The sequence below is a fragment of the Girardinichthys multiradiatus genome, chromosome 12 (assembly GCF_021462225.1).
Source record: "Girardinichthys multiradiatus isolate DD_20200921_A chromosome 12, DD_fGirMul_XY1, whole genome shotgun sequence".
Classification (NCBI taxonomy): Eukaryota; Metazoa; Chordata; class Actinopteri; order Cyprinodontiformes; family Goodeidae; genus Girardinichthys; species Girardinichthys multiradiatus.
Window position 1 is genome coordinate 47,472,956 of NC_061805.1, and position 13,841 is coordinate 47,486,796.

General features: G+C 37.8%; 1 protein-coding gene across 4 annotated transcripts in view; it reads right to left on the bottom strand.

Annotated features, from left to right (window-relative positions):
* LOC124877798 (protein unc-13 homolog B-like) overlaps positions 1 to 13,841 on the bottom strand; it is a 222,850-nt gene that overhangs the window by 31,907 nt on the left and 177,102 nt on the right. For all 4 annotated transcript variants that reach the window (XM_047381326.1, XM_047381324.1, XM_047381323.1 and 1 more), the window contains 5 exons: positions 12,920 to 13,146; positions 12,065 to 12,150; positions 9,137 to 9,263; positions 7,277 to 7,373; positions 2,787 to 2,930 (listed from right to left, as the gene is read on the bottom strand). In XM_047381326.1, the coding sequence (XP_047237282.1) occupies positions 2,787 to 2,930; positions 7,277 to 7,373; positions 9,137 to 9,263; positions 12,065 to 12,150; positions 12,920 to 13,146 (681 nt within the window). The remainder of the gene's footprint in view (positions 1 to 2,786; positions 2,931 to 7,276; positions 7,374 to 9,136; positions 9,264 to 12,064; positions 12,151 to 12,919; positions 13,147 to 13,841) is intronic.

Below are 13,841 nucleotides of genomic sequence, written 5' to 3' on the forward strand. Positions count from 1 at the left end.
CTCTGTAAAAAAAACCAAATCCAGATTTCAGAATAAAATATTCAAAGAAAAGGTCAAGAAAATGTTAATGAGATGTCAACAATCTTAGCGAGGATGCACAAAATCTCTCTCCTGGTGAGAAACGCTAAGAGTTCCCGAAGGAGGTTGGAAGTAAACAAATATGACATTTAAAGAAATCAGCAGTATAATTTATAAGTTAAGACAGGAACTTAGGGACAGGAAAGACTTAAATTTTACAGCTTTCCCCTTAGAGCATCCAAAACTCCCTGTGACAGATTTCCCAGCTTTCTGCTGACTCAGCCGGATGGCGGACTCATGCATTAAACATTCAAACCATTAACTGGCTGCAGTACTTCCTTCATTCCCGCCATCCTCTGGTTGTGCAGCTCTGTCTTTCCAGTTACACTTTCCTGCTGCTGTCTCTACTGTCATAAAGATTAATAACTATTGTCGTCTAGATGACGATGAGAAAGAAGATGCTGCACGAACTGGTGACATAAAAGTTTTGAAACCAATGAGAATAGAAAATGGCAGAAGGGATGAAAAACAAATAGGGGGAGGTTGAAAAGCATGAGTGGAAGATTGACATTAGTGGAGTGGCAGAAAATGAAAAGTCATTCAGTGGCAGGCGACAGAGAGATGGATTACAATATCCATTCTTTTTGTTATGAGCCCCACATCGATCAAGGCTTGAAGGTTCATTAGTTTTAATGGAAATGCCTAAATGGTGTTGCTTAAAATTAACATAAAAAAGGTGTGAACCTCCGGAATATACTACACATATCTAAACATAACAGAAATTTATTATTCTGTTGGTTTAGGTATTTCAGATGTAAAACTGAAATGAGGAGGTAAAAAATGACAAAGTGTCCAATGGCTTGATCCTAATCTGCACCAGGGGAGCAATTTTATGTGAAAAATAAACCCTTACCTCTATATCAGAAGTGAACACTCTAAAATCAAATAGGTATTTTGTTTTCTAGCCAACTACTAATGTAATCGATCCATCATGTAGTTTAGCTACACAGCTAAAAAAAAACACGTCTTCTGTCAACATGTGAGTCCACAAGAAACACTGTCACAGGAAAGAATTAATCGGTGTGGTCACTTCTGTAAAAGCAGGAGTTTTTTGCAGTTTGCTGCTCTGGAGCATACAGGTACATATAAACACAATGCCAAAGCAGAGACACATCAGCAATGGCCTGAGAGAAGCAACAGTTGCTGCTCATCTATCTGAGAAGGTTATAAGGCCATTTGCAAACAATTTGAATTTATAGTAAAACAGGGAGATTTTCTTTTTTAGTCACAAGTGAAAAACATTTAAGTCAGTCACCAATCCTCCCTAACAGTGGATGACCCAGGAAATTCCCCAGACCACAAACCCAGCAGCTCCATTTTGGACTCTACATGCCTCGGATAGCATGTTGATTGTTATTGGAAAAAAACTGAACTAGTAAGACTTGTTTGTAAGGGCTGAAAGAGATAAAACACATATGTCTAAAACCAATATGGCAGCATGACTTAGATTCTCTTAGTTGCTTATGAATGAACCACAAGACCTCAAAGTCAATGTCTTATGAAAAGATGAGTCAAAAGTAGAGCTAATATGCAGCACAATGTTTGGAGGAAATCCAACTCAGTTCAAAAACTTCATACAAACGGTAGAGCACGGTGGTGGAGAGGTGATGATTTGGGCTTGTTTTGCAGCCAAAGGACCTGGGTAACTTGCATGTCACGACCCCTGCAGGTCTTCTTGTGGTTCTCCACTCACACACACCATCCACCACTGATTCAACTCATTGTCACACTTTAAACTTGAATGTTTAACTTAATTTTGATAAAATGCATTAATATTTAAAAACTTTTACACATTCTGTATTTCTGTTTTTGTCAAAGCTTTGTGAGCTGGGTCATAACAACCGCAGTCGACCAAGAACTCTACTGTCTATTAATCAAAGGTAAGGCTGCCTGCCAGGGAGCTCATGCTCAGGATTTCTCCCCATTACTGTGAGCAGGATAATTACCTGTTTTATTTTCAAGTTTTAGTTGTTCTGTTTTGGTCGATTTCTGAGCACAAAATTAGTAAATGAACAGCTTCGTCACACAAAAGGAGTTTATCCGCTAATGTAAAGCTATTTTTGGGATATTTCTACAGGGGTTTTATGATTAAGCTTCACATGGTTGAGAACCAAAGAATTGGAGGAGCTGACACCACAAGCTCTTACATTTTGAAATCACAAACTTCAGTTGAGAACGTCCAAACATCTTTAACTGTTTATAGACTGATATTCTGAACTGAGAAACTATGGAAGTCTCCTGGTCTATATTTTGGATTTATGTTTTTTTTTTAAGAATAATACTGAAAATAAGAATTTTCTGCAAAGAGCTGACTCATCTCTAAATTATTTGTTCAATAAGAATAAAAATAAACAAGCCAATGCAATAAATATGAGAAAACAGCAGAAACCTTTAGTCAGAATTCATGAAAGCCCAAAAAGACACAGTCCATTTTCCTTTTCTTGTAAAATTCCTGAAGCCAAAACTGATCTATTTAGTATTGTGTAAGACAAAGAATCAAATTATTGCTTGCTGCTTTCTACATCTTAACGTGAAGCATTTCTTTACATCAACACTGTACTGAGAAAGAAAGTCAAAATAAATATCACATTATATAGCAGAACCAGCAAGAGAATATATATATTTTTAGCTTCACTATAAACTGGACAATTATGAAATGGGAGTAAAATATAAATCCGTAGCTCAAAGAAGCTGGTGTAAAACCTCACCTTGGCGAAGCGTCTGTTGTAATGGGCCACCACTGTGGGATCGGGACAGTCCAGTTTCTTGATGATCTCAAAGCTCTGGTTGAGCTGAGTGAAGATGTCCACCACCGAACTGGAGAACAGAACGTGCTCAGACGTCTGTTGGAACTGGACGTAGAAGTAGAAGAGGACACATTTTTGAATCATTATCACACAGTCGATCTTTATAGTATTGGGTGTTGCTACAGAGGAAGTCATTAGATAGGAGGCTCAGAGTGTCAAGTTTCTGCAGATGGTTCCTTTTGTTTTACTCTTAAAATATTTACATTCACAGACGATTCTTAAAGAGACTGATGAAGTCAATTATTAATAAATAAGAACAAAATGTCATAATATTTCCCACTGCTTAAAAATATTTTTGCTATGCTAAAGTAAAGATGCAGAGGACAGTCACAGCTAAAAGTTTGGGCACTGATATAATTTAGCTTTTTGCTAAACAAAATTGAGTGACCAGGTGCACATATATTCATTTTAAAGAACCTTTTCTTTTTACTTACAATCCTATTAGACCTAGGCTAGTTTGAGTCATTTGGTAATTATAAATCAGAGCAAGCAAGGATCCCATGTGGGGTTCCTCAAGGCTCCTTTCTCGGGCTCCGTTTTTACAACATCTACATGATGTGACTGGCTCAGATTATGGAGTACAACATCATCATCATTACAATATGCATGCTGATGACACACAGCTTTATATTTCTGTTTCACCACTTGAGCTAGTCCACAACAGTCCACTACAATGTAAGTGTGTTCAAAAAATCTGCCAGAATGTCCTCCAATTTAAGGCAAAAAGTCATTCTTTCTGTTCCCAAAATTGCAAGGAGAGAAATTAGTAAACAGATTATTGTAATGTCAACTGTCACCCATGTAGGCCACTCAGGTCATCGGAGACCTGTTCACGCAGTGTTCCCAGGACCAGAACTAAACAAATGGAGGTGGCATTTAGTTTTTTGCTCCTCAGCTCTTTAACCAACTTCCTCGAAACCTAAGATGATCAGAAACTGTCATCTTCTTCAAATCAGGACTGAAATGTTTGCTGCAGCTTATCCTTGAAGGCTTAGTGGTAATTCTATCATGTGTCTTATTACCACATTTTGAATTACACTGTGTATAAATGGCACTGTACAGATAAACTTGCCTTTTCTTTCCATTCTTTATGACAAAAAAAATACTTCTAATGTATTTTTGCCCACAAAAAAATACTTCTTGTCAGTCATGTCATCAGCACAGGTGAAGCTGTGAAAGAGCTGAAATAACCATCAGTCTAATTAGCAGACTGATCTCTATATTATGAATGCCTAAAATCACTGTCTTTTAGTGTAAGCAATGATTACCTCATCACCTTGTTGCTTAGAAATTGCATCACAAGCAGGTATGCAATAGCTGCTAAAATATTGCAGCTGAAATGACCGTTTTCTGAATTATCAAGAACTTCATGGTAAGAGCTTCAGCTGCAGGTAAAAGGGTTTCAGGAGGTTCAACAGTGACCAGGAGGCTTCAGAACCATCCCCTTCTGAGTAGAATAAAGCTGCCACCAGTACAGAGCTTGCACACTGGCAGCTGGTTGGTGTTTGTGGTTCTGCATGCACAGAGAGGGAAGGACAACGGCCGTGTGACAAAAGGGGAAGCAAAGAAACCACTTTTGTTTAAGAAAAACATGATGGGCAGACTGACTGGTGCAAAGCCATTTCCTTAAGTTTCTTTAAATTCTGTAAATGTTCAACAGTTAAAGTAATGTCTTTACAACAGATGACTGCAAATATTCAGGATGAGTTCAACATAAAGTGAACTGAGTGAACTCCAGCTTCCAGGAACTTCACAATGCAAGAAGAAGAAAGGTCATCCTGGTTCACCAAACAAAGAGTGAAGCTTTGGGAGCAAAAGGAGTTTGACAGACAACACTTGTCCATTATCCTGTAAAATTGGGTAGTTGGTGGCCAAAAGAAGAATTGGCTAAATTGGAATCAATAAAACAATCCAGGAGAAAGTCTGTGAACCCGAGGTCATCAGACAGAAGCAGACAGAAGCAGTAAATTACCCTGTTGTAACCTGCTTTTGTTCTGCTGCTGCTGAGCTCAGGTCACTTTTTAACAATCTGATAAGCAACTCTGAGGTATACAGCCTCAGTGTATTTCCAGCTGCTGGGGGATACAGGATTTGTTCAGGGAATGAAGGAAAACATGCTTTGTGTGAAAACTGGATTTGTTTTTATGAGAACTTCTGGAAGAATCTTCCATCTTTTTTTCGTTTTTAGATTTTTGTTTTCATATTTACTTTCATGACTTTGAATTTACTCTTTACTCTTTAGAACCAGAATAATCAGAATATGTATCCCCGTAGGGAAATTTGTATTGCAGTCCGATGGAAAACATAGAAAACATAACACAGATGCAGACACTCTACATTACAAGTAACAATCTTACTTAGAATGACGCAAGCATTCACTTTTAAAATTTTGTCTGAAAAATGGCCTGAGTAATAAAGTTATTTTTCCATCTGTTGGTCCTTGATTAAGGCCGCCCTAATCTCTTTCCAGATGGTAGGAGCTCACATTCAACATGAAGTGGATGATGAGGAAAGTGAAGAAAAGCTTCTGCCTTTTGTCTAACTCATTAAAAATGTTTCTGTTAGATCAGGTCATTTAGTGCCATTATTTTACCATTCACTTTTACTACTTGATTCATCTTATTTTCGTCTCTTGCGATGAAAGGAAATGTAAGCACAAAATATATTATAGAACTAAAAAAAAATCCTTACTATCAAACATAAGATAATAAATATTAAAATTACCCGCTTGTTCCTTGTCTAAATTAAACCCATTTATTCTGATGTGTGAATTTGGTATTTCCGTCTGTCATGGCTGATATGCCACTCCGTTTAAAAAAAAAAAAAAATGTCTACTCTTAAAATTCTGTTCAAATTTGTCCTTTTAAATAAATTTGGCTTTTTTATTTCTGCTTTAATTAACTATTTGGCATCTCTTTCCCTCTCAGCATTACCCTTCTTAAAACAAAGAAGAACAAAAGGTATAAGTAAACAATCGGCTTGCTGCTGCCTTTTTTACTGGCTGAAGGCAGCAAATTGGTTGTAGATAATCCGTTCACATTATCTGACTGCATCTAGACTGTGTTAAAAAAAAAGACTGACTACGACACAGTCCGGGTTGGGTCTGTTCCTAAAATAAACACTTGCAGACAAACATTTAGCATTACTTCTCTCAAACTAAGATGTTTGTGCCAACTAGCCATGCCAACTGTGTAGAAATACTGCAGACTGGTGCTGACTTTCTCCACCTGGTTGACGTGGGTGAAATCTGCCAAACAATTATGTAGCATGTCCTCAACTTAAGGCTGCGTCCAAGCAGTCAACAGAGGCAGCTCCTTTTAGTCGCTCGTATCCATGTGCATCTAGTCTTCTCTCAGTTACAGGGGTCAAGCTTTGCGATTTGATACAAAATGGCCAACAAATTACAATTATTATCAGCTATCAGATTTCTGATGAGCTGTCTCTGCAATATTTTGAGTTGCAGTTAAAAGTAGGACCTCTCACTGTTTAACAGTACTTATGTTAAACAGTGGACGGCACTGTAGATAACTTCTGCCTGTATTCAACAAATGGTAGCAGAAGAGTCCAGAGAGAAAGTGCATTCCTAAACCATCTCTAATTACAAAACTACACTTTTTCAAGAGAGTAGCTGTTAGCCATTTTTACAAATCTATCAGACTTTTAGCAATAATAATTCTCTCTGTGGTTTTATTCATATGTCCATATACTGGTAAAAACGGAGCATACCCCGCACGTCGCCTTGGACAGAACCGGCGACCATAACTCATGTCTGCCTTCATCTTTTACTCTAGTCGTGCATCTTTAAACGCTAGGTGTAGTGACCTGTCCATGACCAAATAAGGTTCTATAGGTGGCCAATGTTACTCTGGCCACCCTTCTAGCTCCGGTCAGTAAATCAACACCTTTTCTTTTTGGTTGTGATTAAGGATGCCATTATGGCTCTAGATTTTCAAACAAATTAACATTATGGCGCTTTAAATCAAATTTGATACACAAACCCTTGATGCTGTCATCTAGAAATCATCAGTTTATTTGAAATGGGAAAGTTATGACTGCTGCACTCCAAAGTGATTGTGTTCATTTCTTTTCTACCTTTTGTCTTTATTGTTATAATTTTGCATATTGAAAAATTACTAGGGTTTGTTAACCTCCCTCTTGTTTTCTCTACCCTTAGATGTGTTTATTTGATTAAAACAGAGAGGGTACGTTGAGCATTTAAACATCACTGTGTTGATTTTTTGCAGTAAGAAGTGACCTGCAAGAGATCAACCTGATAGTTTTGTTCATACAGCTGTTCATAGGATGGAAACATTGTTGAATTAGAGTTTGTGGAGCAAGTTACAGTTTTTGTTTTTATTCCTGTTGTTCTTTGTGGGCAAATGAAAACTTACCCCTTCCCTTTTGTCTCTCTCCAGAGCTCCAGACATGAACTCCATCGACACCTCCTCGTTCTCACCCAGCCAGGCCAGCACAAACTGGAGGAACCACCTGCAACAACAAGGAGGCAGACAGAATGAATAAAAGAGTTCTCACCATCTTTGTTATTAAGGATGTCCTGGAGGACCTACCCAAACTATAACAATGTAGATGGATCACAGTAAGTTGGAAAAAGTTTCTTCCATCTAAGGAAAATCATGACACGCTCTTAATCTCGCTTAACTGTTTTTTTGCTGCTGCTGTTGTGGACCCTGTCAAGCTCTCCCAGACCAATGACACCTAACATCCCGCAGGGCAATGAAACATCCAACACTACAGCATTCCCTCCTGGAACAACTCTCTCTGAACCTTTCAGGATGCAGCTGTGCTTCAGTTTATCACGCGACACAAGCACGTTACCACACTGATATCAGTCTATACTGTTTTTTTTTTTTTCCAATATCTGCCTGATAACCCAGTATAGGTTTCTGGGCCTCTGCCACCAGTTTTAGCTAAAGGTGCATGTATCAGACAGGTATCGTCACTGCAACATCAAAGTGCAGAGAACCGTGATCACAAAGGACTGCTTGGATACAATATATGGAATGTATATTATATTTTATGTGCAATACATTCAGGTTCTTTGTGTAAATAATTAGCTCTCGGTGGCCTTCATGACTGAACATGATACAGGTTTTATTGATTAAGATACATCATCTTAAGGAGGTGATGTAGACACTGATTTTAAAAAAAAGATGAGCGAGGATAATGCTGATTTATTAACTGCAACCGATATTCCCTTCTCAGTATTTAACAATATAATTGCAATTCACTGATATTGCCCTAGTTTTAGTCCTGCTGTAGAAAAGAAAAAGCCAACAATATTTTTATATTTGACAGTGGCAGTGTGGGAGGATGTATGTGATGGGGTTTTCTCTGCAGAAACTCTGCAGGCCTGCCTATGATGAGATCAGGTATCTCTTATCTCTACAAAATAACATCGTCCTTCTGGATAATTTTTGAAAGACTTAGTGGTGTTAGTGGCCTTTATTCACAAGGTTTGAGACAAATAAGGAGCAGAGAGAAAGGGGGAGGAGAATGCATCAGAGGTAGTGAGATTGAAGGTGGAACCCCAAGACAGCTGTGTTGAGGGCGAATAGCCTTCCTTTGTGGGGCTCCTGCTCTACTGCTACACCACACAGCTCCTCCTGTTCGATTTTTTTAATGCCATAGTCTTCATCCAGTCTGAAGGGGGTGTTAGCAAACATATAAGTGGCTTGAGACTTTAGCATTGTGCTGTTTCTAGTATTTATAGCTGTTTTGAGTATTTCTTTAGTTTGAGAACAGGCATTGACGGGTGAAAATATGGTATACTGGTCTGTTTTGGGTGAAACAAACTTTAAACTTATCTTTGTAAAATCTGCAATTGCATAAGAAACTTGTAATCTAGTTTGAGACATGAAACATTGTGTTATTACAATCTTCTCATCCAAAACAGGAGTTTTCTGAGTTAAAAAGTGAGTCTAGCGCATGATGTGCAACGTATCCAGTCCAGTGATCCATTTTCTTCTATACCCAAATATTCGGTGTGTGTTGGGTGGGGAGGGGTTAGCTTATCTTATACATGCCTACACTCACAACTAAGACCAATTTAGAGTGAAGTCAAACCCAGATCCATCTTGCAGCAAGGCAGCAGTGCTAATAGCTGCACAGCTGTGCAGCTCGATATGCAACACATTACAGGCAAATTAAATAATCGATCCTTCATCAATCAGGAGATGCTCCCCTTAGAAAGAGGGTTAGAGAGAGAAGTGTGCAAAGAATGAGTTTCTTACGCCGGGTATTCAGGCACAGCATCTGTAAACGTTGGCAGCTCCTTCACATACTCGTTGTATAGCCACTTGACTTTGAAGTGAAGGTTCATGTAGTCGGCAGATTTACAGAGCCTTTGCTTCTCATGCTCTGAGAAACAGCAAAATGACACAGATTAAACAAACAAAACATTTGAAACCGCCACCATATAAGACCTGTTGTTTTTATCAGACTAAATTCATGGAAATTAAACTCGCTGTTTAAGGCAACCTATCACTAAAAGATGGAAAAAACTAAATGTTGCAGTGAAAAATGCATCAAGACAACAATATTGCCGAGTATGTTTGTGGTCAATTCTGTCTATGGGCTTGTTTTACTTGATTTTATGCCTTGATAACACAGTCAGAGCTGGACAGCAGAAAGCTCTTTTCTATTACTATCCTTCACCTCCATTATCTTTTATATTAACAAATGCAAAGAAGTGAGCTTATTAGCCAACTAGTTTGCGTAGTCTTTTCTGTGTGACACAAAGTGAATGATTTCTCTTCATACATTCTGCTCTGTAGGAGAAAATGCTCAAGGAAATTTTCAGTCTGTTACCTTAAGGCCAAGCAGAATAATGATCCCAAAACAAAGCAAGTAAAGAATGGCTCCACAAAAGGAGTGGCCTAGTCAAAGTCCTGACTGAGATGCTGTGGGGTGAAATTAAACAGGGGTGATGCTGACTGAATTCAGACTATTCTGACTATAATTTCTCCACAGTAAGGTAAAAGACACATTGCCAAATAACAAGATTACAATAGGGGATAAGTACTTTTTCAGATAGAGCCAGGCTGGATATGTATGTAGGTTATCTTTGTCTGATAAAAATAGTGTTTGATCATCTGAAACACTTAAGAGTGACAAAGCAAAACAATACAAATCAGTAAGAGGGGAAAGACTTTATCCAAGACCCCGTAGTTACTCTTAACTGTATATATGCCTAACCCTAATCTTACCTTACCATAACCATTACCAATATACTCCTAACGCTGCCCTCACCCTAACCTTAAGTCACATCTAACAACTCAGACCCTTAAGTCTTAAAAATTGGGTCTGCCGCTTCAGTGCCGGGCTTTGGTCCCCCCCATAAGGTCTATCAGCCTTCAGAAGGCGAGTCAATATACCAGAAAAAGACCTTAATAGACCACACACACACACACACACACACACACACACACACACACACTCTTGTTTTGCTATATGTAGTGAGGACCATCCGTTGACTCCCATTGACTTCCATTGATTTTCAGTCATTTTCAACCCTTTCTATGCCCTAACCCTGACAATAACCCTAAACCTAACTATTACCAGTGCTTACCTAACCCTAACCTTAACCTAAAGTCAATTCACACCTTAGTCCTAAACCTAACTGTTAGCAAAATAGGTCGTGAGGACCAGCAAAATGTCCTCACTTTGGTACAAACGGTCCTCAATTTGATGGTGAAATCGGGAAAATGGTTCTCACTGTGATGCTAAGACAGGAACACACACACACACACACACACACGTCTTACCAGCGTAAAAATCAACTCTGCGGATGCGAAATGTGGCGGGAGCTGAGATGGCAACAGAACAATGAATCAAGCAATGAGAGTTCAAACAAAGCAAGAAAAAAGCTTGATGAATTAATCAACAGATGAGGAAGGCTTTGAAAGCAGAAAATAACACTGCTATCATGCAAGTTCTGGGTGAACTAAATTATATCACTACAAAAAAAATATCACTATTATTGAATAAGCTCAGTAATCTAATAATTCAGGATAAAACATATTGCAGGGATCTAGGCCACCAGGACAGTACTTCATTATTTCTACAAGCCTCTATGCTGTTACATTAAAAAATCTTCATATTTATAAAACAGAGTAGTACTTTTCTTGGCCACATGTTGCTGGATGCTGTCAGTCAGCTGTGTATCATGACAGCACTAAGCATAACCTGATATTCTTTACTGCTTATTAATAAAAGTTTAACAGGTCTGACTGGAAACATTTCCAGTCACTCAAAACACCCAGACTATCATACCTGGGCTACTAGGGGGGTGCCACCACTCTTGATTTTTAGGCTAGTGCTGTTAAATAAATAAATGCTAAAATAAACAGCCACTGCAGGTGCGCTAACCCAGCTAACATTAATTAGTTAGGCTCTCAACATGACTTTTCAAAGAGCAGAGAAACAGAAAAAAATAATAATTCTGAGTATATGTTTTCTTGTCTGTCCTGTTTTAAGGACTGGCTAAGGGAATGTGTTTAAAAGTTCCTACACAAACTGAACAGCCGGAAAAAGTAAAGCGAACAATAAAAATACGCTTCAGTTTCATTTGTTTTAAAGGGAATTTTAGAGGTTAAATTTATTGAGGCCTTTAAAGTTTTGGTAAAAAACAAAATCCTTAACTGCAGATTGTTTTCTGTTAAATGCACTGAAACTGAAGCATGGATTTTTTTGGTAAATCTTTCAGTGTGTGATGATGTTTTAAAGTTTTTAATACATGTTTAACTGGGACGCCAATCAGTATGTAACAATAATATCAAACAATTATATTCAATTATAATATAATTATAATAATTTAATTAATATTTAATTTTAGCAGCAGAAATTATTTTTTATTCTAGGAATAAATGCAGGTAGATCAGGTTAAACATTGTAACAATTTTCCATTATAATAGCAAGAAGCTGTTGCATATCCCACTGATGACTCTTAGGACTATTCTATCTTAACAGCTACATTGTATTACTGCCTCTAATCTCACCATTATTCCAGTGATAGTGGTCAATTTTATCCAAAACTGAAGGAGATGATGGAGAAGAGAGGGAAGAGAGTTGAATGTGTGAATGTAGACGGGAGGATGGAGATGTGAAAGACATACACTCGGGCTCAGGAGTACCAAACGCTCAGAGAAATGTGGTCTTACCCTCCAGAGCATATTTCATGTCCTGAGCAAAGAGAGTCCACATGACTTCAGCGCTGACTTTACCCACATTTAGTTCCTGAGGAAATCTAAAAAGAGTCGGAGAGGAAAGGTTTAAGCGTCTCTCTTGCCAGGCATGCTGGCATATTGACAAATGCAATGTTACACAGGTCTAAATGTTAGGAAATAAACTGGATTTTGGGTCCTGTCGAGTCCTCAGGCCATGATCAAAAACAGCCAGACATGACTGCCTGGTATTGCTTATAGTTGGAGCTGTATGCTTAGAGGTAACTAAGCCAAATATGGACAACTATGTGTGTGCTGTCTGTAGGTCTATAAAGAGGGCCTGTGTTCATAGTTCTTTGGGAATTCTTCTGCATTCGGGTCCAGAGTCCTCCAGATTGGTGCACAGATCTGTACTTTTTAAAATGGGCCAGGTTGAAATAAAATCCTCTTTTGATCAACCAAGTCCGTGTCAACAGAATGTTTTCCCTGGAGCGTTCTCACATAGGCAGTGTGAAGGTGACAACAATTATCGAAAGACCTCCCTTGTGGTTGTTTCATGGAACCACTTCCCTAAAGGAATTTCATCGCAATAACTGAAAGCTGAAGCAAATGAAGGGAATTCCCTTTTTTTAACAAATGTTCTTTGTCGTTTTATCATCTTATTGGATTTTCTGAATAAGAAATCTTTAAAACTGCTTATATGTATTTAATAATGAAAGTAATTATTAATATACTGAATTTAACTGAAATGTAAAAATGAATCTAAATACTCAGAACACTGAAAGTGAACAAATGAATGAACATTTTCACTGTCAATGCAGCAACATGCTAAGCAAAGAGGCCAGTACTGACTGGTTAATGACGGGTGTGTATGAGTTCTTGTCTTCCTCGATGATGGACACAATGAGCGTGATGAGTTTAGGCCAAAAGTCCAGATTCTGGATGCTTGGGCCTTGCTCTTCTGGTTGACTCTCCTCTTTTCTCTCCTCTTCCTCTTCTTCTTCATCATCTTCCTCCCCTTCTTCTTCCTCTTCACAATCCTCAGCTTTTTCCTTCTTTTTCTTCTTCTTCTGCTCAGGCTGTAGGTGTGTAAACAGACAGAATATAAAAATCAATGGAAAAAGTTAGTTGACATGTTTTGAGTTTGTTACATCTCCAAAAAACCGACAGGAGTTGTTCATTAGGATGAAAGCAGGCTCTGCACCAAAGAACCACAGAACATAAATCCTGTTTTATACTGAAATAAAAAGCTAAAATAAGGCTTCTGGATCTGTATTCATGTAAGGTTGTACATACTTTTTAAAGATAAAAAGTGTGGTTAATTTCTACTAAATAAAAAGACAGTAAAGCAGGTTTCAACCCATTAAGAGACTACTACTTTAAAGCACAATTATAAAATATTCAGAGATGCCTTTAATTATTAATTATTATTATTATTCAAAGCAGCAGAAAAAAATAAATGGGTGTAAATTAAAAAATAAAAATAAACGAAAATACCAAACAAAATATGGAAGGTAGCTCATATTTAGCCTGTCTTTAAGTATTGGTAAATTGATTGTGTAATAAATTATTATTTTATTCTCCTATTTGTTTATGTTTTGTTTTTATCTTAACAGCTATGGCCCTTCATACACCCTTCTGAATCATGTGTAATATTAAAAGTTGATGCTTTTCCAGCACTAAATGCTCTGTAGTGTTACATTTCCTATCACATGCAAGGAAATCAAATTTTTCCTGAGAATCTATTACAAACTGTAAAAACTTCAAAACTCAC